This window comes from Oreochromis niloticus, linkage group LG19 (genome assembly GCF_001858045.2).
Source record: "Oreochromis niloticus isolate F11D_XX linkage group LG19, O_niloticus_UMD_NMBU, whole genome shotgun sequence".
Lineage (NCBI taxonomy): Eukaryota > Metazoa > Chordata > Actinopteri > Cichliformes > Cichlidae > Oreochromis > Oreochromis niloticus.
Window position 1 is genome coordinate 18,005,336 of NC_031983.2, and position 26,741 is coordinate 18,032,076.

The following is a 26,741-nucleotide window of genomic DNA, read 5'->3' on the forward strand; positions in this document are numbered from 1 at the left end:
AGTTGTAAGGGAATCAACGCATTTTTATTTATTTATTTTATTTTGCACTTAAAATGAGTGGCAAACACTAGGTGCTGTAAACGAAGTTGGATAACGATGAACGGTTGGCCCAAACATGGCCTACATGTGCAGTTTTCTATAGGTTAAATTACATTTACACTAAACTCAAGGTGGGTCTGGCTACCGGAACACAGACACCACCCTGTAGAATCCAGATGTTAGTTGTTTTGGGACATTTGGTCCACATTTAATCACACAGCACTTAGACTTTAAACTGTAACAGCTGAAGTCTCCACACACCCGAGCCTTAGGACACAGATGAGGTGTGTCTGCTGTCTCAGTAATATTGTACTTGTCAACAATCAGCTTCAAAAATGGGATACAGTGCTGTTATTTAAACAGTTACAAGTGCACAATTCCTTGCCTTTTGTTTTTTGTCGTAATGGCTGAATTTCAGTTAGTCTCTTTAATTTTACACACAATTTACACACAGACTAAATAAAGATTCCTTTACAGTAACTATAATGTGGTTTGCTGAAAACAAATATGTATATTTTGTTGGAGTGATGAATGGAAACACAGAATTAGCACACAGTAAATTTAATATTTTACCCTTGAAATTCTGGTTCATACATTGAAGTCGATATTTTAATTCTCACAACGTACAAATTCTGTAAACCAAATAAAAAACAAGCTCGGAAGTATTCACAGTTACAAAGATGGCTCATTCTACTGTAACGATAAACTCGAGTCAGCAGCAGCATTTTGAGGGGTCTGACTCTGAGACGTGTACATTTTTAAAACATGATCACACTTTCCAAACTGCAGGTGTGTAACAGAAAATAGGTAACATGTAGCAGAAGAGTCTAGCCTAGCTGTAACGAACCAGAAAGATAAGAAATGCTGTTAATGGACAGTCTAGTTAGTTTTTGTTCACAGTATTTATAACTAGTTCAAGTCCTTTTTATATATAACTAAATCTATATCTTCCTACTTAGATAGACAGATACAGATATAGATATATACACTCACTGGGCACTTTATTAGATAGACCTTGCTAGTGCTGGGTTAGGCCTCATTTGGTCTTTAGATTCAACAAAGTGCTGGAAACATTTTGGGCCATATTGACGTGAGAGCATCACACAGCTGCTGCAGATTTGTTGGTTGCACATCCAATGATGCTAATCTTTTATTCCACTACATCCCAAAGCTTCTCTACTGGAATGTGACCAGAGGCCATTTAAGTACAATGAACTCATTGTTATGTTCAAGGAATCAGTTTGAGATGATTTCAGTTTTCTGACATGGCATGTTATTTTTCTGGACATAGCCACCAGAAGATGGTCATAAAAGGATGGATGTCGTCAGTAGCAATATTCAGGTGGTAATTAAGCAATGTGCAGTGTGCCAAAAAAAGCGTAAGACCACCATGACCAGCCTAAATTGTTGATATAATGGAGGAATGATTCATGCTTTTATCTTTCTTACTCAAAATTCTGATGTTGCCATGTGAATCTCACAAAAGAAATCAAAACTCATCAGATTAGGCAACATTTTGGCACGGCATGTGGTCTTCTGCTGAGGTATGATGCATACATCAAGGCTTAACGTCTGTGCGTTCAGATATATGCTTCTGAAAACTTTGGTTCTAATTAGTGGCTATTTGAGTTGCTGTTGCCTTCCTGTCAGCTCAAAGTAGTCTGACCAATATCCTCTGACCTCTGGCATCAACAAGGCATTTTTACCTAGAGAACTGCTACTCACTTCAATATTTTCTTTTTTTTCTCTCTGGCCCATTCTCTGTAAATCTAGATAAATCAGCAGTTTTGGAAATGCTCAGACCAGCCCAGCCCAGCCCTAAAACCAATAACCGTACACACTAAAGTCATTTGAATCTCCCTTCTTCCTCATTTTAATGCTCAGTTTGAGCTTCAGCAGATTGTCATCTACGTGTCTAAATGTACTGAACTGGCTAATTCAACTAACCAGTTGAACTTGTGTATCTAAAAGAGTGCCCAGTGAGTGTATGCTTTTTTTTTTCTTCATAGGCACACACATAAAGCTTTCAAATACCTGATTTCAACTATATAAGCAACAAGAATAAATCACTTCACTAAAAATAGAAAAATAACAGCCAAGTCAAACATCAGTAAAACACAGGCAGCAGTTTGCGTTAACATTCCTCAGCACTGACAGCCAAAACATGCGGCGTGTATATTAGTAAGACAAGAAAAAAACCAACTTCATAATGCCTCAAAAACATATACAAAAAAGTAACAAATCAATCGCAAATGAGCGTGTTTACATGTATATAAAAATAATCCATCTTCCCTTTGACTGCTCATATTTATCTTGTCAAATTAAAAAGGTGTTCTTTACAGAGCCAGGCCAGCTGTTACCCTCTGTTTACTTTCTATGCTTCTGCAGAGTATAGCTTCACATTTACTGTAGAAACATCAAAGTGGTATCCACGTTCTCATCTCCTTCTTAGGAAGAACTCATATAAGTGCATTTCCATAAATGTCAAATGTCAACGGCAACTGATTCCTGTTCACATCATTTTTGATGGGAAAGATTCCCCAGCCAAAGCTTGAGAACATTCCCATCATTGGAGAATTCCCAGTTGCATGAAAGGGGCTAATGTTAACTGGACCGTTGTCAGCTGACCTTACTCATCTTTAAACTCATTACAGTTACTACATCCTGACAACAACATTTTTTTCCATATTTTATGACTAGGAGGCAGCAAGGTGGTGCAGTGGTTTCCATTTTTGCCTCATAGAAAGAAGTTCCTGGGATTAAAGTCCACTGGTCACCTGGCGCCTTTCTGTATGAAGCTTGTATGTTCTCTCTGGGTACTCCAGCTTACTCCCAGAGACATGTATGGGGTTAGGTTAATTGGTGATTTTAAACTTGCCATGAGTGTAAATGGTTAGACTGGTGACCTGTACTGGGTTTACTCTGCCTTTCTGCCCTATGACACAGCCGGAATAGGTTCCAGCACCCGCCCCGGCAACTGGATAAGCACAAGGTGGATGTATGAATGTGTCTTTACATATAAATAAAACATAATAATGACATTTTTGATGAATAAATATTATGTACTTCCCCTCCATGACACTAAATCGTTGACGAAATGTAAGGATCACATTCCACAGGACAGTAGGAGAAATCCACAAAGATAGAAGGAAGAAACTGTGAAAATGATGTAGTGAAATTATCTGAAGAATCAGTGGGCTGATGGAAGTTGTTAGACTGCAGCAATGAGTTAAAGCTGCTTTGAGAAAAAGGATGCTTGAGGGAGCTGATTTCTGTTGTGTGAGAAGGTAAAACAGCGGAAGAAGATATACTGCTTAAGTCAGAGAAGGAAGCAGGGATCTGATGGTGCTGCAGAAAATGATGCGAGGTTTTGTGTTCATCCTTGGGCTGTGATTGAGATGGCTCGCTGGCTCCACCTAGCTGCAGCTTAACATTATTGACGTTAGCTGTCTGCCAGTTGTACTGGTCACAGGAGAGGTGCAAAAGAGGCCCGGGAGTATTCTGGAGCGGTCTGGATAACATGACACTGGAGTAATCTGAGCAGCAGGGGGAAAGATCAGTTGCAGACCTTCTGGTTAATGTTTTCCCTGATCTGCTAATGCCAAGTGGAGACCGGAGACTGGAATATGTTCGCAGATTACAGACGCCCTGATAGCTGTGGTCCTGATCCAGGCTGGAGTTCTCCAGCTCACCAAGCACAATGACTTCAGAGTATTTGACTGCAGGCTTTTCCGGCAGCACAAGAGGATTCATACTCTATGGGAAAAAAGTAATCAAGTCAGACATGCTATCTCTATTCCAAGCTCTCTGTACTGCCACTGCTAAGCACTGTACTTTAGCTTCAGAACAGAACGAAAAAGAACTGTAAAAATGGCAAAAAGCACAGACTGCTTTCTCTGTCTGCTTGTGTCTCCTGTTCACGTATGTGGCAGCTGAAATGTGAAATATAGAAATTCAAACTGAAATTAACCTGCTTTGAAAGACTCTTTAATCTGAATGGGTCATTGTCATTTCAGCTGGCAAAACAACTGCAATTTCATAAAAATAGCTCTGAGTAGCTGTGTATTGTTCAAATAAAAGTATTAATGTTTATATTTCCTTTTTTGACATCAAATCCCAAAAAACTCAAATATCAGCTTGTGTGATGCTAACTTTGGCTAGTCACAACGAGGTTTAAAGTAAAATGCTGTGCTGTGTTGTAATCATTATATGTTGGCCCCAACACAGCAGACTAGGCTTGAAGGGAGGCTATCATACAGTCAGAGGCAGAACAGACTGTGACGCAGGCTGGAAGGTGTTGCGTAGTTGGTATGCTGAATGCATTGGAAAGGCTGGACTATGCTGGATGTTACAACGAAAGAGGGTGAGCAATGACTCCTTACTCTGTATAAGTGAGCACCCAGGAGAGCTGTCTGTGTCTCTCTCTGTGTGTCTTTGTTTTTTTTATTTGTCTTTGGTCTGTCTCTGGTCTTTTCTGTCTTTTTCCGCTGATGTTCATGTGCTTAAAGGTTGATACCCTGGAGTTTAGCTTCGCTGTTCTGATGTTTTTTTGTTTATTTGACTCTGCTCTTTTTGTAGAAACTCAATAAACAATGCAATGAACTCTGCATTTGTCCAGAGAAACTTTTGTTTTTACTCTCCTTTGATCTAAAAAGTTGAATACACAAGTGACCGAGCAGAGAGAGTTTATCAGCTTGGCTCCAAATTTTTGGCAGTCCAATGACCCACTTTGGGAGACAGCCTCAAGTGGCCATCTGAGGAATTACAGTTCTTGGCACTTTGCATTATGTGGCTTGGTTCCCACTGACAGTAGCCTTAAAATGGATCGACAACGGGTATTTTCCCTTTTAACTAATTGGGCAGCATATTTTTTTTGCTCATCAAACATTATTTAACAGCAGTGATTTGTTTTACAGTATTTCCAGCCACAGATTGGTGCAATAAAGTGTCCCCTTTTAAATAGCGGCGAGCTCCATAGAACAAACAGAACAAATTTCAGGATTTTGCAACTCAAACAATACATGAAAGAAGGATCAATTGATTATTGGTTTTATTGTGATTGGCTGAAAAAACATGATTTACCTCCAAGGTAGTTTTAGGGGCCCAGTGGGACAAGCTGCTGTTGGAAGGATCAGGGATATCTTTACACAGCTTCTCTTTCACACTAAACATCACAGAAAATATAAATAAATAAATAAGTAAATAAAAAACGTAAAAATTCATCTCAAGGCTTTGCATGCAATAGCTATATGTTTGTATAAGTTAGATATTTAAATGGATATCTTACATTCCATGCTGTGCTAGGCAGGCCATCAGTATCAGCGCCAATATCGTCAGCACGAGTGGAACGACCACATACATCACTACCGAGATTTCCTCAGAGCCTTCAAAAACACATAAAGTTGTTAAATATAAAGGTGTGTCTTTTCTTCTTTCTTTTTTTTTTTTACTTTTAAGGTTCATTTAAGTTTGTCCTCACGTATGTGCACATTAGCCATGGTCCCAGTTTCTCCGGCGCCAGTCTCAGTATTGGCCTGCATGAAGATGGCGTAGTTACCGGGTGACAGATTCTGCAGCGTGTAGCTGCGAGCGTGACCAGGCACAAAAACACCTAAATAAACATGAGAAGCTTTAATTGGCAAAATGTGATAAGGTAGGCGATCCATCAAGTCATAACAAATGGAAGGAAAGACAAACATCAAGCCTTTTATCCCGTTTTTCTCAGTTAATTTCATCCTTAAAGGAAAACAAAGACAAGTCGGTTTAACCTTGCAAAATCCTTCCAAAAGGATTGCTTTTGATACAGCGGTGTTTAAAAAAATGCATGATGTATTTAATCTGTAGTTTTTCATCTATGCTTCACATATCCTTTTGCATTGTAGCGTGTTTTTTACGAGTCTGAGGACATGAAGTGGCTCAGACTGCTGCATAGTAAAGCTTTAGTATTGTTAGTCGTGTTTCTGCTGTGTAAATCCGAGAGTGGTTGTTTCGTGATTATGGTAGTTTACAGTACTGTGAAAAAGTCTTACCCCTCATGTCTTTTTATTTTGCTACCAAAACGGGAAGCAGGTGCACCAATTTATTGAAACATATGCAAACAGACATGGAAATACAGTTTCTATGTAAATGTTGAGGTTGGGGCTCTGGGGAAGCCACTGTGAGGGGGTGGGGGTGGGGGTGGGGGGGGAGGATTTCTATCCAAGAATGTTTATAGTGCACTGGCAGCGTGAGGTTTTTTTTTCTCATATTGACAAAATGAAGACACCTAATCAGATGCTTTCCAGGCAGATCAAAATCTGACTTTAAGTTTCTGTGTAATTTCATCAATCTTGATGAGATTGGGCTAAAATACAGCCCCAACCCGTGACAGAGCCTCCTGTGTTTTACAGATGATTGTTGACACTCACTGTTATACCTCTCCTGAACTTCTCCATATGTTTTGATGACCAGTTGAACCAAAACTAATACCGTTCATCTCCCGTAGATAGCATTTGGTTTTTTTGGCCTGCCACATCTTCTTTTGTCCTTCCTTTGTCCAGTTGCCTCAAATGCCTAAGGACACACTGCACACCATGCCAGAATATGCAAAGGTTTCTCTCCCACTCTCCTTTTTCTGAGAATATGCAAAGGTTTCAGCTAATACCTCTTAGGAGATCACCTTGTTGGTGTAAAGACATTATTTTATGACTGTGTTATCTTTGGCTTGAGAAACAATACAAAAAAAACATTCATATAAAAAAACATCATGTACAAGGGCCGAACTTAAAATTTGTAAAAAGCAGCCAATTTGCAGCCAAATATGGAGAACTATTGCTCAGGACCACTTTCTTTTTTTTGTACAATGAAGTACTCATAAACTGCTGACTCATTTATACAGGGATGGAGTTGTAAAAAATAACAAGTATAGGGTCTTTACAATATAAAGCACCTGTGAAGCTGGAGTCTGCTACAGCGGTGATTTGACTAAATGTCTGCACACTAACGTGCTAATGGTGACAATAAAAACATCCTGATGTTTAGTAGGTTTTGTATTTGCACAAACCAAAGTAATGCAAAAATGATCACCCTGATGGTTGATATGCTGTTACATTTCACAACATTTTTTGCTATTATAGTTTGGAAATGTCACTAAAAATGTGCCAAGTTCATGAAAAAGTCTGCCATTATCAGTAAATCAATGTTTGCCAAGTAGATGCTGGATGTTAAACTGAAAGACAGTTGCAGCTTGTTGGAGTGAAATGAAACAAAAATCAGATACTATGTGAGGCCATTTTTAACTTGTCGCTGATCACTTTCGTTTTGTACACATGCAGCTGTGTATAAAGTACAGGTGTGTCTTCATATGTGTGTGAGGGACTCACTCCTTGCGGGCTGGTCTCTGGTTCTGTAATACAGAGTGTAGTTACGGAGGAAACCACGAAGAAGCTCCACAGGTATAGGACTCCAGGTGAGCTCCACCATGCCGCCTGAGATCTGCTGCACTTTTACGTCAATACCAGCTGAGGGTGCTGTGCGGACAGAAACGAAAGCAGGCAGTGCGATGATGGCGATGATAACTAAACCACATGTTATAAGAAAAAGGCTGTATTCAAATATAATATATCTGCCTACATCCAAACATTGTTTACACATTGTTGTTGCTACCCATTGGGTTTGTTGGGGTGTAGTTGTCCTATCTATATGTGAAGACGGACTGTGAGATTTTTATTTATTTATTTTTAATAAAAAATATGCTGCGTTGATCTAGATCACTGTCATGACTTAACCAGCACCAACACAGATTGAGCCAACAAAAGCAAAAATTAAAACAGCTGCTAAAAGTGACTTTAAACCATATGCGACTTGCTCGTGTTGCAATTAGCCTTAACATCCTTATCAGCAATGGCGTGATGATGGTTTTCATGATATACAACACGAAGTCATTGGCTTTCATAATGCACAGAGATTACAGTGCAACTCATCTTAAGCATCAATGCTGCCTTTCAACTTCTGATTTACCTTCAAAGAAAATATTTATATACATATTTCTACTATTCATCCACATGAATTGCACAGTTTTGTAAAAGAGTTTACTTCAGTTGTTTGTTGGATTACTTTGAATATTTTGAACTAATTTGCAAAAAAATTTTTTTAAGAGGTGGCGCTTGAGCCAACTTCAAATTCGCCCTTGTATCTGTGAAAATATTGATTTAAAAAAACAGAAGTTCATCTTTAACAGACGACCTTGAGAGTAGCAGTCACACAGACGATGGGGAAATCGTGAAGTACTGTGTATTTTTCTTACTGTATTTTTCACAGTAAGAAAAAAAACACAACCCTCAGAAGCCAAATAACAATCACATCGAGGTTGAAAGGCTACTTTAAAGCTCAGCATGAAACAACTGCAGCGTTGCACAGACTACATACTTCCTTGCCGTGTGTACGTGTAGAGCGTTGTGTTTTTCCCTGCTCCTCGTTCGCCATACACGGCTCTCACGGAAACAGCATAACGCTCCATTGGCTTTAATCCCTCTGAAAAGAAATCAAACGTGAAAGACACTTTACTTCTCTGCTCTGTGTCTTCCTCATAAATCATTACCTTGATAAGTGGATATTAAGACTGATGGCGCCGCAGTTTTAAACAGGCAGAGCTGTATTTTACAGGATTACCTGTGATAACCAGCGATGTCCGGGAGCGATTCAGCTTTTCCCAGTGTAGCGTGCTGCTATTTTTCTCTCTCACCGCAAACCACTCCACCACATAGCTGCTCACAGATGCATCAGTTAGAGCCACCCACCGAACCTCCAAGCTACTGTCGTTGAGAGGAGTTGCAGTGATGTGGCTCGGGGATGGTGGCTCTGTGGAGCGAGGAGGAACAAGATGACTACCACAGGATTTGAAAACCAATTGTTAGTGCATCAAATACATGCACTGTTTAATGTTCTTATTTTTCTGGCGTCTCTTGTTTGAAATTGGTCCTTTATAATGTCATAAATTACCAAAAGTCAGATTAAACAAACTGGTGTATCTGCACCAGTATTAGTACAGTTTGCTGTCTAATTTGTTCACAGGGTTTCTTTTAGTGTAATACCTGCTCTTCCGCCAATGAAAGATCTCTTTATGACAGACGAATTAACTTTTAACAAATGCAGATGACAAATGCACCAAAAGGCTTTGAAAGGTTCAAAGACCTTCTTTGGGCCCTGTCATGCTTTGCTCCTCAAAAGAACTTTGCCCACTGTTTCTTTTAAACATGGATAATAACACACTATTCAGTCTTTCCTTTATACCGTTTATATTGTGTCATGTTTACATTATATAAACTCTGTGTTTTTAAAAGTCCTATGCAAACAAAGTTTTTATTTTTATTATTATTATTTTGTAGTAAGAATCAGCCGCATCACATCTGGCGTGTCACTATATTAAGTATTTTTGTTTCCTGAATTCAGGTTCAGGTCAGGCAGGCTGTTCCTCCCACTCACATCCTCCAGGTTACACTGTCACTGTCCATATGGGCTCTGAAGTCCCCAAGTAGGACAAGTAAGTCTCCGGCTGTGGCACGTTTCAGCACTCCAGTCAGGGACCTGAAGAAGGCCGTGTACTCTGCTCGACCGACCCAAAGGTGCAGGGGACAACCTTCTCGTCCAGTGGGGAAAACCCCAACGTGCAGTCGTTGAACTATATATACCCACTAGACTCCAACCCCTTTTCAACAGACTGGTTCCTGAACCCAAGTTGTGGGTTGAGGTGAGCCTAAATATATCTAGCTAGTATCACTTATATAATACTAGGCTCAGGCTAAAGAGGTGCCATTCCATGTATACAAGTCCAGTTTCAGCAACTGAGAATCAGATTGCCAATTCTTTGACCACTGCCTAATCCACACTGCACTGGCCCCTTATGGCCCCTTGTAGCTCTATAAAATTGGTGTTAAGAGCAATGTGCTATGATTTAAGATTTGAGTGTTTTCTGTTGGTTAATGATACATAAACGACTTGATGCATGCTCAATAATGACGTAAGAAAATTCCAGAAAGTTGATTCAGTTCATCTGGATGCTATGTTTTCAGCAGGAAAAAGGTTTCGTCAAAGAACCAAGTCACTGTGGATTTCATGGAGAAGGCTTCTTGTTAAATTCCAGTATTAAATTGAATACTGGAATCTCATTCTCCTCATATTCCAAATTTTGGATAATCAGGCTCCATCATACCTTAAAGACCTAACTTCTCAGACTGCAGGCTTACTTGTGGTTCTGAGAATGTCACAAAGTAGAATGGGAGGTAGAAGCATGATCTGTCAGTCCCCGCTCCTGAGAAACCAACTCCCAGTTTGGATTTAGGAGAAAAAGACCCTCTCCACTTTCAAGATTAGTTCCCAGAAAGCTGATTTTATTCACCTGGATTGCTGCGTTTTCGGTAGCAGAAACATTTTATTTCATTTTCATCATTTCATCAGCTGACTGCAGATTTCTCCAGTCTTATAAACTGTATAATTACATATTGACCAAAACTGGCACAATGACTTAACAATGAGCGACAAGCTGGCTGGAATGGCTGCAATCACAGCATTGTAAGATGGTAAAAGATGTACTCTTAGGCCACATCATTGGTTCAGCGATGGTTGTTTCTTCCTTCACTCCCTGCTCAAATCAGCGTTCCTCTCTAACCAGGATGTGCAAATCCTGAAGAAGCAGTCACCGGCCAATTTAGGTGTAAATAGTAAGCAAAATGTGTGTTGTGCCATCATGGCTCACTGTTAGACAATGGTGCAAGTTTTGATCATTATGCAACTGCACTGTTTATAAGAATGGGAAAACCTGCAGCCAGCCGAGACTGAAGAAATTAAATGAAATGTTTGATCCACCGAAAATGCCACATCCAGGTGAAACAGAGCTGCCTCATCCCTTAGTTATACTTCAATAGGCTCAGGCTGCTCCAGTGATGCACTGAACCCCCCCCTTGTGTTTACACACAGCGATTGCATTAATTGTTGGCGATTGTTAAACTCTGTTACTCTCTTCCAGAATGTCTCTTTTGTCCTGTCTCCCTCTGCTCTCTTCTCTTTCCTCTCACCTGACCGGTCGCAGCAGGTGGTCTTTACCCTGGCAACACAATGCACCTTGAGGCAACTGTCATTGTGAATTGGCTCTATATAAATAAAAATTTAATTAGGCTGAATTTTGTGGTTGCCTCTTTTGAGTGAAACATGAATACTGTGGTCTACAACTTGGAAAGAATAGGGAAAAGAGAAATAATGGGTGGGGTGGCATTCCTAACTCGGGCATCTTTGTGTTACAGATAAAAATACGGAGAGAGATCTTTTAACTACTCCCCAAAAACCTTTTGTGGGAGCCAACTGTCAAATGTCGTCATTATAAGGAGGAACCGTATTATTAGAAACATGTAAGATTCATGCCATGTCAATAAACATGAACCTGTGGTTAACAAGTTACTTTCAGTATAATCCTCAAAGACAATGTATTAGAAGTGCATTCAGGCCACTGTGTGCACCTTCAGTAATTATCAGATAATGATAATAATACAGAAAATCATCTCTTACTAAAAAGTGATGCCTACCTGTTTCAGAGGATCCATGGAGCGAAATCTTAGATTTTGGTGACGCGCCGGCAGAGGTGGAGGCCGTCAGAGTGCAGAAGGAACGTCCAGCAGGAAGGAGCAAGCTACAGGATGTACTCAAATGGTGCAAATATTTGCAGCTCCCATGATCACTCAAGATTGGAGTGCTTTCTGTCTGGCAAGTCACGTTGTAAAAGATAATTTTGCCATTGGCCAGAAAGTGAGGTAAGGGCTAAAAACAGAAAGAGAAAGCAGTGACTCAAAGCGATGTAACATTACGGAGATTTTAATTGAGCAATCCTGTTATATAAACACACATTTTTAAATTCTCTCTCCGTTTTCTCGGGCTGTCTCAGTCTTGCTCTAAACCTGAATCAAACTTAAATGCAATAAACGAGTAAGTTTAGGGAGACATAAAAGAAATTAGAGACAGCATACGGGTGAAATGGTGATTAAAAACAAATTGAATCCCAAAGATTATTAAACGGTAAAACTCTAAAGCTCAGAGTGATAGTCATAAGATATTAAACTAGCAAGCTCAAATTCTCATGCAATTCAACACAGACACACACACACCTTCCAAAGCAGAGAGACGAGTCTCCATCCATTCCTGTGATTTTGTTTCACTTGTCTCCAGAATTCTGGTGCTGCAGATGGAGCTGATAGATAAAAAGAGGGAAAACATACATAAATAATCTGAATCAGATCCACCAGAACATCGAGGGACACAGTGAAACTACCTGCTGGCAGTGAACTATTTCGGATTTGTCTTCTACAGCAGGGGTGCTTCCTGTTAAGGAATGATCTAGCTCTTTGTCATTTGTGTCAGTAATTGCTGACGCATAACAACACAGGTGGGAGACATGACGGATGTGATACTGCAGTTTATTTGAACTGTGTCTATAATGTCTTTAACACATGGCTGTCTTCACTGTTATTTTTGCCACATAATCAAATCTAGTTCAGAAACAGAGCCTGGGAGCTGGCATAGACAGCGGTGCTCAAGTATTCATTCTAGGTCATGGTACTGACGGGGTTGGTCTATTTAAGGGGAAGCAGGTCCACCATTTACATGTTAGGTAGAGTCAAACATCTCAAAAAATTGCACGTCACTGACCTGGAAACTGGTAATGAAAGACAAATAAATATATATAAATAAATGAATAATAACCGTCTCTCTGCGTCCTTAATTTCTGACAGCTTCCCACTGTCCATTAATAATAGAATACGGTGTAAAAAAGCACATGAATGCATTTGAAATGAGGAATGCACGAAAAGATTCTAGAAGGATCATCTAGGTTTGTGTAGCTGATCCACATTTGGTTTTTGGGCTGACTGAGTGGAGTGGCTGTAGCTCAGAGGGTAGAACAGGTCATGTACTGATCGAAAGGTTAGTGGTTTGATCCCTGGCTGGCAAGATACTAACCCCCACCAACCTCCATCCATCGGAGTCTGAATGGATAGAAAATGCATAGAAAAAATGGGTGCATGTTGGATAAAGCACTTTGAGTGCTCCAGGAGAGTAGAAACGAGCTATATAAGCAGGGGTGCACATAAATGGTCCGCAGGTGCGCATTCGCTGTCAAAATAAAAGATGCGCACCAGATAAGAAGTTGCAACGGGAGTTTGCGTACATATAAAAGGCACTGTTTTTGTCCGCTACGGTGGGATTTTCACGGCATATTCTGCGCCAAATCTCTGTGCGTTCATCATTTGTTTGAAGCCAGCTCACCTCCTGCAACCACTTTTCCGAGAATACGCGCTTCTTTTGCGGTTCGGACTTCTTCTGACATTTCTTTGGAGGTGGAGGAACACCAAATTAATTGCTTAAAGGAGCTTGCTTCTTCGACAACTTTAGGAGTTCTAAACAAATGTCTGTCCTCCTCCAGAAAATCTTATGTATGCAAACGCGCGTTGCAACTTCTTATCTGGTGCGCGTCTTTTATTTTGACAGCGAATGCGCACCTGCGAACCACTTATGTGCACCCCTGTATATAAGTGCATTTACCATTTACTTAGGACATATCAACTTTGTGATCGGGGAACAGTAACAACATAAAGCTGCTGGGGGTGTTGCACTAAGCACTAAACCATCTTGGCTTCATTAGAGCTAAGGCCATTTTCATTGGTAATTAGTGTTCATGATGGCCGAAGGCTGTGCTGTGGAAGCACTAAATGGAAAACAAGCTCCTTCTGGAGTACAACTAGTTGTAAAGGAGAGAGATGAGGTGATCTGAGTAATTGATAAGGACATTTTTTTAAACGTATGCAATTGGGAAGAGAATATCCTGCAGACTACATATATATATATATATATATATATAGGGACTATATGCCTAGGGATGGAGTTGTCGTGCTACCACAACCAAGATGAGTGGTTAATAGATGGAAAATAATTATTTCAAAGGTAAGGGGGCCTTTTCCTCGCCCTAAGATTGTTTTTATAATCTTCCTGTAGTTATCATTATTACTAGGATCCAACAGTGGATTTAAGCAGGAGCATAGCGACCATTTCCTCTCACCATCTTCTGCCGTCCTTCCCTGAAGTGCTTTGCTCCACATGCTCCATGGACTTGCAGGGCCACGGTAACGGTGGCGAAGCCTGATGATGTATTCTGTATCAGGTCTGAGGTGACAAACCAGGACAGAGTAGCCTTCCATTGTCACATTTCTGATCTGAAAATCAAGCTGTATGGGAAATACAAAAAAGAATGAGGTTATGAAGAAGCAATACATATAGCCTGATGCTTTTTGAAACAATTTAATATCAGTAAATATTTAAAGTGACTTATTAAGTCTTGCACTTTTTTTCTACATTCTGCTGCTTAAAAACGCAACATTCTAAAACACCAAAGTGGTGCTGAAGAGGAAGAAAACAGGATGTGTGAAGCTTTGGTATCTGCAGGTGTGAAAATGAATGAATGTCTTATTTCTGCATGTGCATGCAGTTATAGTAGCAGCTCACCTGCTTCGTCACTGTTATTTCAATTTGTGAATTTAGATTTCCCTGCTCGATTTCATTGTTAGACACAGGAAAGTCCGATGATACGCGGCTCCAAGTTACATTCAGACACTGAGGAGAACCACGAACTTCTGTTACGTTGTTCAGAATGGCTGGAGGCAGCATCACTGAGAAATATGGGAAGAGAGATGTGAGGCACGAGCGATGAGATGAGATGGGATAAGCAAAGGGAAAGCAAAACCGCCGTACCTTCTGTCCTGCCGGGCTGACATCGAGGATGCGATGAAAAGCTCTCGCTTCCACTGTGTGCTGTGACTGTGATGCAAAACTCAATCCTTGAAGTTGAACCATTAAGTCCTATTGTGCAGGTGGTTTCATGCGTGGTGCAGCTGAATGTCGTTTTTACAGAGCTGTTTGGCATTTTGACAGAAACAAACATGCACACACAAGGTCAACGGGGTGCTACTACACGAAAAGAGATTGATGTACCAAAAAAGGCATAAAACCACAAACCCACACAGAAACATGTTGTGTCAGGTTCAGGTTCAAATTCACAGTTTTGCATATATCTTGAACAGTAAGATCAGCTATATATAAAAAAAAAACCTAGAACAACAACAACAAAAAAAAACACTGAGGAAGTGGAAACTGTGTGACTCCCACCATCAAAGCATATCAAATCTCCCATCAAAGCCTCACACGAATGTCATTTTCAAAGGTGATTACACACAAAAGGATTTGCATAGGCACAATGAATTACTATCAAACAACAACACTGGCTCCAACTTGCAAACCTGCCTGCGTGCCAAAGCACAACGGTGGACCACTGCTGAACGGAGACTTGGGTGATCTTAATGAAATGGATAATTCTGAATCCACCACAGGCACCGATAAACACTGCAGATTGCTAAATCAATGTCAAATTGACGAGCAGCTCACGCAACATCTCACTGAGAAGAAAAACACACAAAAAAAGACCCAAAAAACTGAGCCTGCCATGTCAGATATCAAACTTACATCTAAGACAGTATCAGACAGTTTGCTTCCTGCTTAGCAGCAGCAGCTGTAGAAAAATGTTTTCAGAAGGCCTAAAGCCATTTCTCAAGTTGAATTTCACTGTCATTAAAACACTAAATTAAAGCCGTTCGTCAAACTCTTTCTAATAACGACCTCTCTTTAATAATAACAGTGATAAAGGATTTGGCACTGGTGACGCAAACTCATACAGAATGATTAGTAGCACAAATCTTTAACAAATTAAACTTGCAATAACTGATCTGTCTTTTCCACTCTGGGACAGCGCACACAAGTGCTGAACGCACTGACAAGCACAATTATCAGTTATGGACAAGCTTTATCGCTTACTTGTAGATCTGTTACTGGTCTCCTGGCAAAAGTGCAACATTCACACTTGTATAAGTTTGCTTTTAGCTATAGGTTTCTGTTTCTTTGACTGGCGTTTTTGTTTTTCTCTGCAAACAGCTACATGTCATAGCCTGAAAGACAGGTGAGAGCGGTAAGCGTTCATCATAATAGTGAAATTATGAGTCAGTCTGTGAAACAATGACATGAAACTTCCCCTTACAGCCCCGTAAAGCCGAGCAGAGCTGCAGATTCAGGTGTTAAGTCCCCTGGAGGTTAATGATAACATGCCCAATGTTGACCGATTCTTGTAAGGCTTTTTCGTCTTTGCCACCATTGTCCAAAAACACATCAACAGGTCAACCGTGGTGAGTTCTTTTATTGAGAAAAACTGGGTTTTTTCCAACACAGAGAATGATCAAAATCAAACTTTTTTTCTTTTTTTTTTAAAGATACATCTTCAAAACGACTGAGTGGTACTTTGGACTTTTCATGGGCTTACACTGTTAATCTACCAATGTTAGATATCAAAAGGAAAAACTTGAGTAAATGAAAGAACAAGAAAAAAAAAACAAATGGGAAACAAAAGACCTAGTCAACAGGGTGATGAATATGAAAAATGATGTAAATTATATGCTGCAGGCATCAGATCTCCAAAGAACAACACTGAAGATTTGTGTGTGACAGCCTTTCTAAAATTAAAACACTATAATATATAACATTTCTCCAAGAACTGTGTTAAACCTTACAGCTGATTCTGAGTAGATACTCTGATTAGGGTCTATAAAATCACGATCAAAAATATATATTTTTACGTTGTTTCTTTTTCACTTTCCTTATCTACATATTATTCAAATGTCTTTCTTTTCCTTTTTATGTAAAAGAACATTTTGTCTCACCTGGATATCTTCTGAACCTGCAGAGTGTATTTCGTTGTTGGCGTGTCTCCAGGCTCCCAGCGGCAGGTGACATTAGCTCGATGTATGAACACACAGCCGATTAGCTGAGGGGGTCGGGGGAAGGCCGTGGATGTTGTAATGCAAAACACTGGAAGCATTGAGAGTAGCTGGAGTTAATGGCATGGAAAAGCACATGCTGCAAGTCATTAATGAGGAAGAGTGTGGTTTTTAGTTTATTGTGTGGTGTAGGTGGGTAAAAATGGATTTAAAAAAATAAAAAAATAAAATAAAGACCTTTAGTCTATGAGCCAGTCATTGCATGTCAGCACTTGTGTCTTGCGGTACCTTTATTAAGGAGACTCATCCTTATTAGCAGGTTGTATACTGATGCCAGTCTCTTTTGGAGTTTTGATTGATTATGTGTGGTCAAAAAGAATAAGGCTACACACATTTTAAGCATGAGCGCAACTGTTTTATTATGTCAGAGTGTGAACACAGTGTAGAGAAAGGCTTTCATGTGACTCAGGTATGCAAAACCTCCACTGCCCAAGTCTGACTCACTGTTTTCAAATGTGGGATAGTGAAAAAGAGATGATGAGAGGAATTAATTAGCTTTGAGCCATGTGTATGTTATTTTCCTTGAGGTTTCAACAGTAGTTCAGGCAAGACAGTACAATATCCTTGCTTGGCTCCAACTGCCACAGCTTGTCTTGCCTGCTGGGTATACGTGGCATAACCCAACACAATCATACGCTGGTGCAGGTGGACTGACTTCTTCAGAATGATGTTAGTGCTGACATTTGGGGACTTTTAGCTGTCTGAAATACACCAATCTGCTGCAAGATTAAAACTACATGCCAAAAGAGGCAAAACTTTAAACCACTGAGGCATAAATAGGGGATCTGGGGCTGAACTGCAGTTTCTGGCCTCAGGGTGTTTGCAGGGGATCCTTTGAATCCAGTGGGTTGCACAGAGGGGCCCGCATGGATCAGGCTAGTTCCAGTGCAGATGGTGGAGTGGACTGGGCTAAGGGGCAGACTGCAGAGAGATTCAACACCTTGGGCTCTTAGTTGTGTTTCCAAGCTGCTCCTCAGTTGTTTTTCTGGAGTGGCAGGATGCATTCCACTGCTGGGGGAGGGCACTGCTGATAGGGAGAGCTTGTGTGATGGGTATGCATGTGTGCACACCCATGAATGTCTTGCAAGCAGAACATTGCATTGTAACAGGAGGTTTAGTGCTATTGAGGTCACCTGTCATCGATGTTAATGATAATAATAATGTGCCACTTACGACATGCTTTTAGTCATCTGACAAACGCAAGCCGAATTACGCACTCCGTGTTTTGGTCTTCACAGGCTTAAATAACAAAATGTTGTGCTCCACTGCATTCACTCACTTGTTGATAAGCTTGTCTGCTAATTGGTGTTATATGGGTATTACATAGCAGAATAACAAAACTGTGCAATATAAAACCAAAAACAATAACCTGGGAGGAAAGTAGAGGGATGTGGTATGACATGTTGTGGTTGTAACTTTCTCATGCTTGGTGAGATTCTGTCATTTAAATAACAAATTATTACCCGGTTCCACTAACGACACTTCCAGAAATACCAGCACATCCTCACATATTGTTTGAAAGTTTGCTCTGGATTATAACAAACAGCAGAAAGATAAGAAAGTTAAACATTACCCAGGACGAGTCCAGCCCCCAGCAGCCAGGTCCACATCACAGCTGGACTCCGCTCCATGAACACCAACTGCTTTTTCACCCACTCACTCCCATCATGCTACATGCAAATCAAGGACTCTTCAAGGACTCTGCACGCTGTTCCGCAAAATTGCTAAAAAGATTTGTGAAGTGTCAGCACAGGATGCCTGATAATGAATAGCTTTAGTGGTTAGATTACATCATTTCCATTGAATGCATTTCTGTAAGTTAAAAACAGTTTCACTACAACATTGTTACTGCTTCGGGTTCCTTGGCATTGCACCATAGGAAACGCACCAACCAATGTGACACATAGCAGTTTGTGCAAGTGACTTCCTAAAGTTGGTGAAAATTTGCAAACGGTGACTAGTTCGATCACAATAAACAATTTCAGATCTGACTTTTCCCCCTTGACAGAAAACAAAGTTCCCCTTAGGGTAGGAGATCATACTCAGTGTGTTGGCGTATACCAATACGAAGCCATTCCAGATTTTTCGTTATTTAAAATCAGAATAGAAAACAGCATTGTAAAATGGACTATCATAATAGTTCATCTAATACATCTCTCACAAGCTGATATATTGGTATCTGCATACATAGCAGCCTGATAGCTGAACAGACGGTGGTCCAGAGTCAAGGGTCGTCACAGTAAGCTGATACTGCTAACTAGTTAAACTGCAAGCAAAGTAAACAATGGCCCCAACGTTGTGCTTTAAAAACATTGTGAACTTACATTTATACATAACAAACTTCACTCTGAAATCTAAAGTTGAATTTGTGTTAAATTCATAGTTTTCACATTGAGGAGACAGTGACAGAGTTTTAGATGCAACTTATTTTGGGTTCATAAAACAGTTTGATAAATTATTTAAAATAAGCTCAATATCAGCTAAAGCACATTGTGTGTAATATATAGAAGATTATAAACTATTCACAGATTTACTGTGTAAAGTGCTTCTAAATTCTATATATCATGAATTAAGTCACAGAAATGATATAGTATAGCTTTCAAGTATTCAATCTTTGCATGAACAGCATTATTACTAGACATAAAATGCTTTAAATATATTGCAATAAATAAAAAATAAATAAATCAGGGAACTCTTAAGTCACACACTGGATCTTTATTAATGGAAACAAAATAATAAAACAAGTTCAGTAGAAATCAAAATCACCAAATCTTTGAAGGTTGGAAGTTAGTCGGAGTTAAACATTGCTGAAGTTTTCCCTTATTTTTGTTTTTTTAATATGTATATAAACGAATCACTGGACAGCAGGATGGCCCCAATAATTTTTTTTTTATTGGATCACTGTTACTCCAATTTTTATTTGATGTGCTCTCGCAATCGTTTTCTATTGTAACTCAGCAGGTTCACAACAGGATACTAACAGCTGGAGTACTTTGGCTTTCTGGTCATTCTTGAGCACTTTCCACATTAATTTAATTTAAAATGCGTTATAGCGAAATAGTTACGATGCTTTTTGTTGTAAAACATCACAACGAAGCGAACTCGAAATTTGCAAATAATGGGCGATTTAACTGAAAAAGTCAACTTCTCAACCAACTCACTAATAACGATGCGCGAAAGCACCAATGATTCAAGGAATAAAGCAACAATCACTTATAATCACTCATAAAGAATTGTGGTAGCAGATTTTCTCGCCAACAAACCACTAACAGTTTAGTGAGCAGCTTGACAGGTTGTCTTTTTGTTTGCTTACTGAAGCGTTAATCACTGCGTTTTACGTTAAACAGCAGAACAAACACGCACTATCTGAGTTTCAACCAAAGTTGCAATTTATGAAACGAAACGAGCGGCTGCAAAATGTCAAAACCCGAACTCCTCTTACCGGATTATGCCCGAACGATACCCGTCTCGTAGAGTTCATCCACAGCAATTGCGCAAAATCTGCCGCCTGTCACCTCGAAGTAAACACACCAGTACCGCCCCACTCCGTGCCCAATGTGTGGCGTGCTGTTGCCTAACTGAGGATCGAGGTCCCCCAAATGGTCACGGAAAGCTTTCTTTCGAGGTTCTACAAAGGTGGGAATATTTTTACTTTTATACAGCCTACATGAAATTTACACGTCAAAAATAACTCATTCAAAAAAAAAGAAAGAAAGAAAAGAAACTAGGTTTCACTTTTCCCCCATTCTATGTTGTGGACAATTTACACAGAAACGACTCTAAAACCATTACCCGCATCTGCACTATAATAATAACAATCGTTTCTTTTCAGCTATTACCTTTCTTAGCCTTGCAATAAGTCTGCAGTGTGTAAAACTGACTCATGGGCCTTGTGTTAACAATAACTATAAAAAACATTAAGACGTGAAGGATGTGCTACAGGATATGTGCTGCATAATGTCACAAAGTAACTTCATCTGTGGGTAAGAATATCCCCCCCAGTTGGTCTAATCAACCTGCAATTAAGCACGTCGTTCATCATTACAAAAGATGCACAACAATAATGTTTAAAAAGCAATTTCACACATAAGCATGTGTTTAAGGAGAATAAGGAGAATAATTATATTGTAAGAAATTTCATAATTTAACTTAACAGCAGCTTTATCCTGGCAAAAATTAGACTGGTAAAAACAGGAAATCTTCAGTTAATACAGTAAGTCCACAGTGGCAAATATCCAAGGGCTTAAACACTAAGATGTTGCAGTAGTCTTTTACCTATGGGCATAGCTATTCACGCAGCAGAGCAAATAACAAAGCTTAGTCATTATTTCACAAGGAAAACACTTCATCACGATTACAGTCTTCGGCAAGGAAAATGGAACAATCAACAACTCTCTGGGGACCGGTGTTTGCCGTCACTGCTCTTACTCTGAGCTGCATTTGCGAGACAGAGGCAAACAGAGCTGTTGTATTCTGGGAGAGGGGCTGGCTGATCGGGCTGCCCGGCTGATCATGTATGGGTCATATCCCTCATACAGAGCCTTCCTCTCTTTAGGACTGGACAGATCAAGCAGTCTTTGGCTGGTTATGGAGCTTTTTGCAGCTTTTGAAACGGGCCAGCACATTGGGCGGTCTCCTTTGAACTCGGGATGGTCATTCTTCGGAGCTAGGACAACAAAGGTGGTTGTGTCAACCATCAGACAATACAATGCAAGTTTAAACACATGAAAAAAGTCTAGAGAGCTTGAAAAAAAGGCAACTCAATTCTAAAAACAAATTTGTATTCAGAAGAACCCCCATGGACAAGAAGTAGAACTACTTCAATAATCTAAAGAAGTCCAGTTGCCTTTTTCAAGCTGTCTAGAGAACCATCACCTAGATGACTGAGAGCCTAGACAGACAAAGAAAAGCAAGCAGGTGAAAATTGCATGGTGGAAAAAAAAGGCTTACTGGCGAGTAGCTCTATGTGTGCCGATGCTTTAGAGGGCAGGTGGATTACTTGTGCATATTTAGATTTGTGCCTGGATTTCTCCAGAACCTGCCTTCGCTTTGGCTGGGCGAGCTGGCAGATCCGTGAAGTGGCAACAGCTGTCTGTATGCCTCTGCTTACCTGGAATCAAATTTGTAAATAAGCCTATTAAACACAAAGAAGAATGGTGTCAGTCAGGTATTTTTCATCCTGTCCATATGAAACATGGATTTATAGTCATGTCACACACCTTTAATTGAAATGTATCACACCTGATTAGATAAATTAAGTTGAAAGGTTGTACAGGCAATCACACGTCTCAGGATTAGGAAAGTTAATAACTTTGATCATCCTAACTTTCCTTGGAGGGAAAGTCAAAGCCAACCGCAAAACACCTGGACTTATTCATGCTTTCAGAATACAAAACCAGTAAAAAACACCAGAGGGCTCTGTGGAAAGTTATAATATATTTATATAATATATTTTAAAGTTTTGGTCAAGCGTTTTAAATACCGGATATTCTGGCCTAACTAACACAGTAGGCTGTGGAGTTTAAAAGACTTTGTGGCAGGTATGGTAAACTAGCAGTCATCTAACAATGCACCACATATTCATTTTTTTTCATTCAGAAAATAGTTTGTGTTACTCACAGGGACCAACAACGGGCGGGCGGGCTGCCAACCAGCTGCCGGCGCCCGAGGTTGAGCCAAATGACACACCCTTTTGGACGGGATGGCCTTAAGAGCCCATTCACTGACCTCCCATATGGGAGAAATTCTGAGGAAGGACATAAAGATGGAGAGAGCTATAAAAAAAAAAGTCTTGCAGGTAGAGTTTAGCTACCGCCTAATTTGACGTGTATGTTTGTGACATGTGTAGTGCCAAGAAAATTACTATAAATAGGTTTTCTCGTTATGTCAGGGCCAAGGCCTCTAAAGGGAAGGCTTCGTAACCTTCAGGCTTCACGAAGGTCTGCACTTTACTCTGCTGCAGATGTGCACACAGAAAATTCTGAGAGCTCTGATTGCAAACACTGATGATGAAAGTTTCATCACTTGAATCCAATCAAACAAGTTTCTTATCTCGGTTTACTGGTACTATCTATCTTGCTAATAATATTAGTACAACATAAGAGATCTTAATGGGGACAGGGTGACAAAGCTGTGGGAAAATCTAACATTAAGAACTTATAAAAAGGAACAAGAAACTAGGAAACTGACTCTCATCGTACATAAGAGAGCACATAAATGTTTCTGAAAAAAACATAAAGTTATTAAGAAACTGCCCAAAATGGGTCGCACATTTATTAGAAGTCTATTATATTTACGTGACTTGATTGTAGAACTTTTTACTTATGCACAAGTCTGACCAGCGGGGGGTTAACTCTGTTGAAAACAAAATAACAATTATGCACGGTGTTACAAAAAGGCAGCAAAGATCAAGTTTGCCAAGAGAAGAAAAAAGGAAAAGATTGGGACACAGACCAATTTTAGTGGTTAATCTGCTCCTTTCTGGTGGAAGCTTATCCAGCCAGTAAACAGACCGACTGGAAAACAGAAAAGAGCCCATTTGAGAAAAAGAAGGCGACAAAGGCAGAGAGGTTCGTTAAAGGGTGTGATTCAGACCTACCGGTCTGGATATCTTAGTCGGTTCGGTTTGGGTTGAGCCAACTGCTGCATCCGAGTCGCCATGGAAACACTTTTTGCAATTGGGAGAACACTTTGCTGCTAAAATGATTCAGCTGTAACAAAAGAGAGTTTCTCAATCACAACCACATACCTTTATATCTGAGACAGTACATTTGTCAGTAGTTCTGGTCGATCATTCTCATAATGGTAGTCTGTTGAACCTGAGCTGCTTGGGATTCATAACTTTTAGTTGCCTAAAGATGACTATACAATGTCTGGATGATTGTTAAGGACTTTGGTATAGTTCTCCAGTGTTCTTGAAGGGTATTCAAAGCTCTTCTTTAGATGTTGGCTAACTTTTGCTCTATTTTCTATCAACATGTTCCTGCAACGCTTCAGTAATGTTGAGGTTTTGGCTCAAGAAGCCAAAACATTGTGTTTTTCTATCCAGGTAGGCTTTTACTTCATTGACAGGGATCATTATCATCTTGAAAAATCAAGCTGTTGCCAATCAGATGCTTTCCATGTAATGCATGATGGATCAAAGCCTGACAATACTTTTCTGTGTTCATAACTGAGTCCGTTTTGTTAAGATCTCCATCAACGCTGGCTGAAATGTAGCCCCAAACGATGACAGAGCTATGTTCTACAGATGTTTTACTGCTGGCACTCACTGTTGCAACTCTCTGATGACCTTTACTGTACATACAGTTGTTGTTGTCAGCTTAAAAATTCCAAACTCTGATTCTTTTCTCCTCGTTTCACTTCCTAAAAAAAAATAACTACTTGACATTCTTTCCACGAAGACCGTTTCTGATCGGTCATGAGTCAGATCCATATGGTCCTTTTTCAGGCAACTGCTGGATTTTTCCCTATTTCTTAAAGACATGTCTTTCAGATACTGTTTATCTACTGCAGATAGTATTTTAGGCCTGGCAATTCTTTTGTCCGCCCATTGTCCAGTTTCCTAAAGGTTTTTAAGAACACATTACACACTATGCTGAGATATGCCAAGTTTTTGGCCAATAGTTCATTGGGAATCACCTTGTCGGTGCAAAAATGTTATTTTATGCCTGTCAAACTATGTTCTCTTTGGCTTTTTTTTTCATAGAACCAACTAAAGAAATGGGAACAAATTACCGGCTTTTATAATAAGTGTCTAAAGATAATATTTAAAATTGTTTTTTTGTTAAGTTGTCTGATATGTTTAGCCACAACACACATTCAACCCTTCAGTTTGGTGCCTTTTTTTCTGCTTGAATGATCCATGATCCACTTTTAAAGACCTTCAGAAAGCCTGGGGAACAATTCTTCTTCTTCCATCTCCACTGTAGGGATTGTCGCTCCCAATGAAAATCTTTTCATCAGCTGTTGCTCGAAATCACTTTTGAAAAACAACCAAAAGTCTGACTGCTTGGAAGCAAAACATAACGCATTAGGGATGACTCAAGACTTTTTCCAAGTAGTGTAACAAGCCTGATTTGTTGTCTAGGCAAAATGAGAAAGTTTTACTACTTTTGTATAATTTTTTTGTCTGTAACTACCATTACAAAGCCAAGTGCATTATACCCTTCCAAAACTGCTTACACTATAAATAGCAGAAACCAATCCACACAATTAGCTTTAGCATATAACAGTACTTTGTCAGTTACCTTAAAGCCATACTTACCTGTTCTGCAGCTGTGGTAGCAGCTTTCTGTGTTGACACCAATACCTGCTGGTTGCTGTGGTAACAGGTGACAGTATACCTGCCTATCTTGAATGTGCTTGGCAAAGCGAGATGGTCTCCCTCTTGCTGCTCGCATAAATTTCTCACTTTGTCATTGGCAGTGAACAGCTGCAATTTGAGATAAGACCTACATTTAACTTGAACTAGCGCTCATACTTCAACTCCAAAAATACTAAAGCTTCAGTTACTATATTTTTGTTTACATAAACTCCAAATGGGCATGAATATCATGATTCCTTTGAACATTTTTTTCCCTGACTTTAAAAAAACAAGAATTAGGTGCACAAATTTAGATTAATTTCTTCAGTCCAGACAACTGTCCTTGCCAAGGCAAATTAATTTCTCATCAGTGATTGTGACTGACTTATCAGTCATAAAAAAAATCATCAGTATAAAAAGTTTAGTGAGTGCTGTACTCACTAGATTGATCAATACTCAACAACGGGAAAGTCCAAGGAACTCTGTGAAGAGCTAAGACGAAAAACTGCACAAGATGGAAGCGCCTCTTTCTAAACAACTGCATATTCCAACATGTAAAACATTGTTAAGATATGTAGTTATGTACAACTGTCAAACAATTGTGCATAAATACAAGTTATTCAGATGTATCACCACTTTATACAGGACTGGAAGACCCAAACTGTTATCGTCAGATGAGAGGACATCGGTTACTGTCCAAAAGCTCGACTGAAATTTGTAGCTGACCACACAAAGTCGTCGACAACCTCCTAAAGAAAAGTTTGATGGTCAGACGAGACAAAGATTGAGCTATCTGACTAGAATGACAAGGTGAGGCTGTCAAACCTACAAACATTTACAGCTATCAGGTAAGGTGGTGGTGGTTGGACACAACTGGGTGTTCCTTTTTTTTTTTTCCTTTTGCCTGTCCCGTTTGGTTCTTTAGCCGTCAGAATTGATGTCTGAAGGCCAACAAAGATACCCAACGGATTTACTTAACAAAGTAGAAAGTAAATCATCGCAGCCTTGCCATATTGGTCCATTTGATCGACCTTTGTTGTTGTCATTTATTTTATTTTCAGTTGTTACAGACAGGACAGACATGGCTGGGGGACAAGAAAGGGAGAAAGAAAGATGAACGAAAAGAAAAACAGAGGGGAAGAGGGACAGTGAGAAAGGGCACTTAAAAAACAAACAAACAACAACTGGGTGTTTCAACAGGACTGTGACTGTAATCACACATAAATTGATAAAGCAGACCAACACTAGACATCCGGAATTTCCTTACCAAAGCCACGACCTCAACCTTGTTGACAATTTGTGGACTGCTTAAAATAAAAAAAGAAAGAAAAAAAAAAAAATATTCAGCGTCAAGGAATCCTACCAATTTTACTTGTTAAATTTTGACACTGTGTGGATTAGAAAAAAATCCAAAATAAATTTGAACTTGTGCACCATATTCTTGTCTTCTTTTTTTTTTTTTAATCCATCAATCCATCTGGGAAAAAAGAAGCTTGTGTAAT

General features: G+C 39.7%; 2 protein-coding genes across 5 annotated transcripts; both read right to left on the reverse strand.

Annotated features, from left to right (window-relative positions):
• Positions 1-584: 584 nt before the first annotated feature.
• Positions 585-20,751, reverse strand: LOC100703251 (interleukin-31 receptor subunit alpha). Its single transcript, XM_013270116.3, has 15 exons — positions 20,377-20,751; positions 18,508-18,658; positions 16,818-16,965; positions 14,806-14,966; positions 14,560-14,723; positions 14,117-14,282; positions 12,171-12,253; positions 11,595-11,826; positions 8,689-8,877; positions 8,446-8,550; positions 7,401-7,547; positions 5,519-5,650; positions 5,327-5,423; positions 5,122-5,203; positions 585-3,795 (listed from the first exon to the last, which is right to left on the reverse strand). Exons 2-15 carry the CDS (start codon positions 18,563-18,565, stop codon positions 3,121-3,123), a joined length of 2,439 nt encoding a protein of 812 aa, XP_013125570.1. The 5' UTR covers positions 18,566-18,658; positions 20,377-20,751; the 3' UTR covers positions 585-3,120.
• On the reverse strand, positions 19,805-26,261 carry spmap2 (sperm microtubule associated protein 2). Of its 4 annotated transcripts, none has more exons than XM_025900849.1 (7): positions 24,818-26,261; positions 23,533-23,644; positions 23,388-23,449; positions 23,231-23,288; positions 22,554-22,680; positions 21,885-22,044; positions 19,805-21,600 (listed from the first exon to the last, which is right to left on the reverse strand). In XM_025900849.1, exons 2-7 carry the CDS (start codon positions 23,592-23,594, stop codon positions 21,359-21,361), a joined length of 711 nt encoding a protein of 236 aa, XP_025756634.1. In that variant the 5' UTR covers positions 23,595-23,644; positions 24,818-26,261; the 3' UTR covers positions 19,805-21,358. The 4 variants fall into 4 exon arrangements, with proteins under 4 accessions (XP_025756634.1, XP_025756633.1, XP_013125571.1 ...); XM_025900848.1 differs by having other exon boundaries at positions 24,754-26,261; XM_013270117.3 differs by having other exon boundaries at positions 25,201-26,260.
• Positions 26,262-26,741: the final 480 nt, after the last annotated feature.

Excerpts from the sequence above, each read along its gene's own strand:
- LOC100703251 (XM_013270116.3), bottom strand. The coding sequence starts at position 18,565 with ATGGAGCGGAGTCCAGCTGTGATGTGGACCTGGCTGCTGGGGGCTGGA. Across the intron at positions 11,827-12,170 it reads TCGTCTCTCTGCTTTGGAAG|CCCTTACCTCACTTTCTGGC; the intron begins GTGTGTGTGTGT and ends TTCTGTTTTTAG. Across the intron at positions 8,878-11,594 it reads CCATGGATCCTCTGAAACAG|AGCCACCATCCCCGAGCCAC; the intron begins GTAGGCATCACT and ends CTCGCTCCACAG.
- spmap2 (XM_025900849.1), bottom strand. The coding sequence starts at position 23,594 with ATGGCGACTCGGATGCAGCAGTTGGCTCAACCCAAACCGAACCGACTA. Across the intron at positions 22,045-22,553 it reads CCCGCCCGTTGTTGGTCCCT|GTAAGCAGAGGCATACAGAC; the intron begins GTGAGTAACACA and ends ATTTGATTCCAG. Across the intron at positions 21,601-21,884 it reads ACACATAGAGCTACTCGCCA|CTCCGAAGAATGACCATCCC; the intron begins GTAAGCCTTTTT and ends TTGTTGTCCTAG.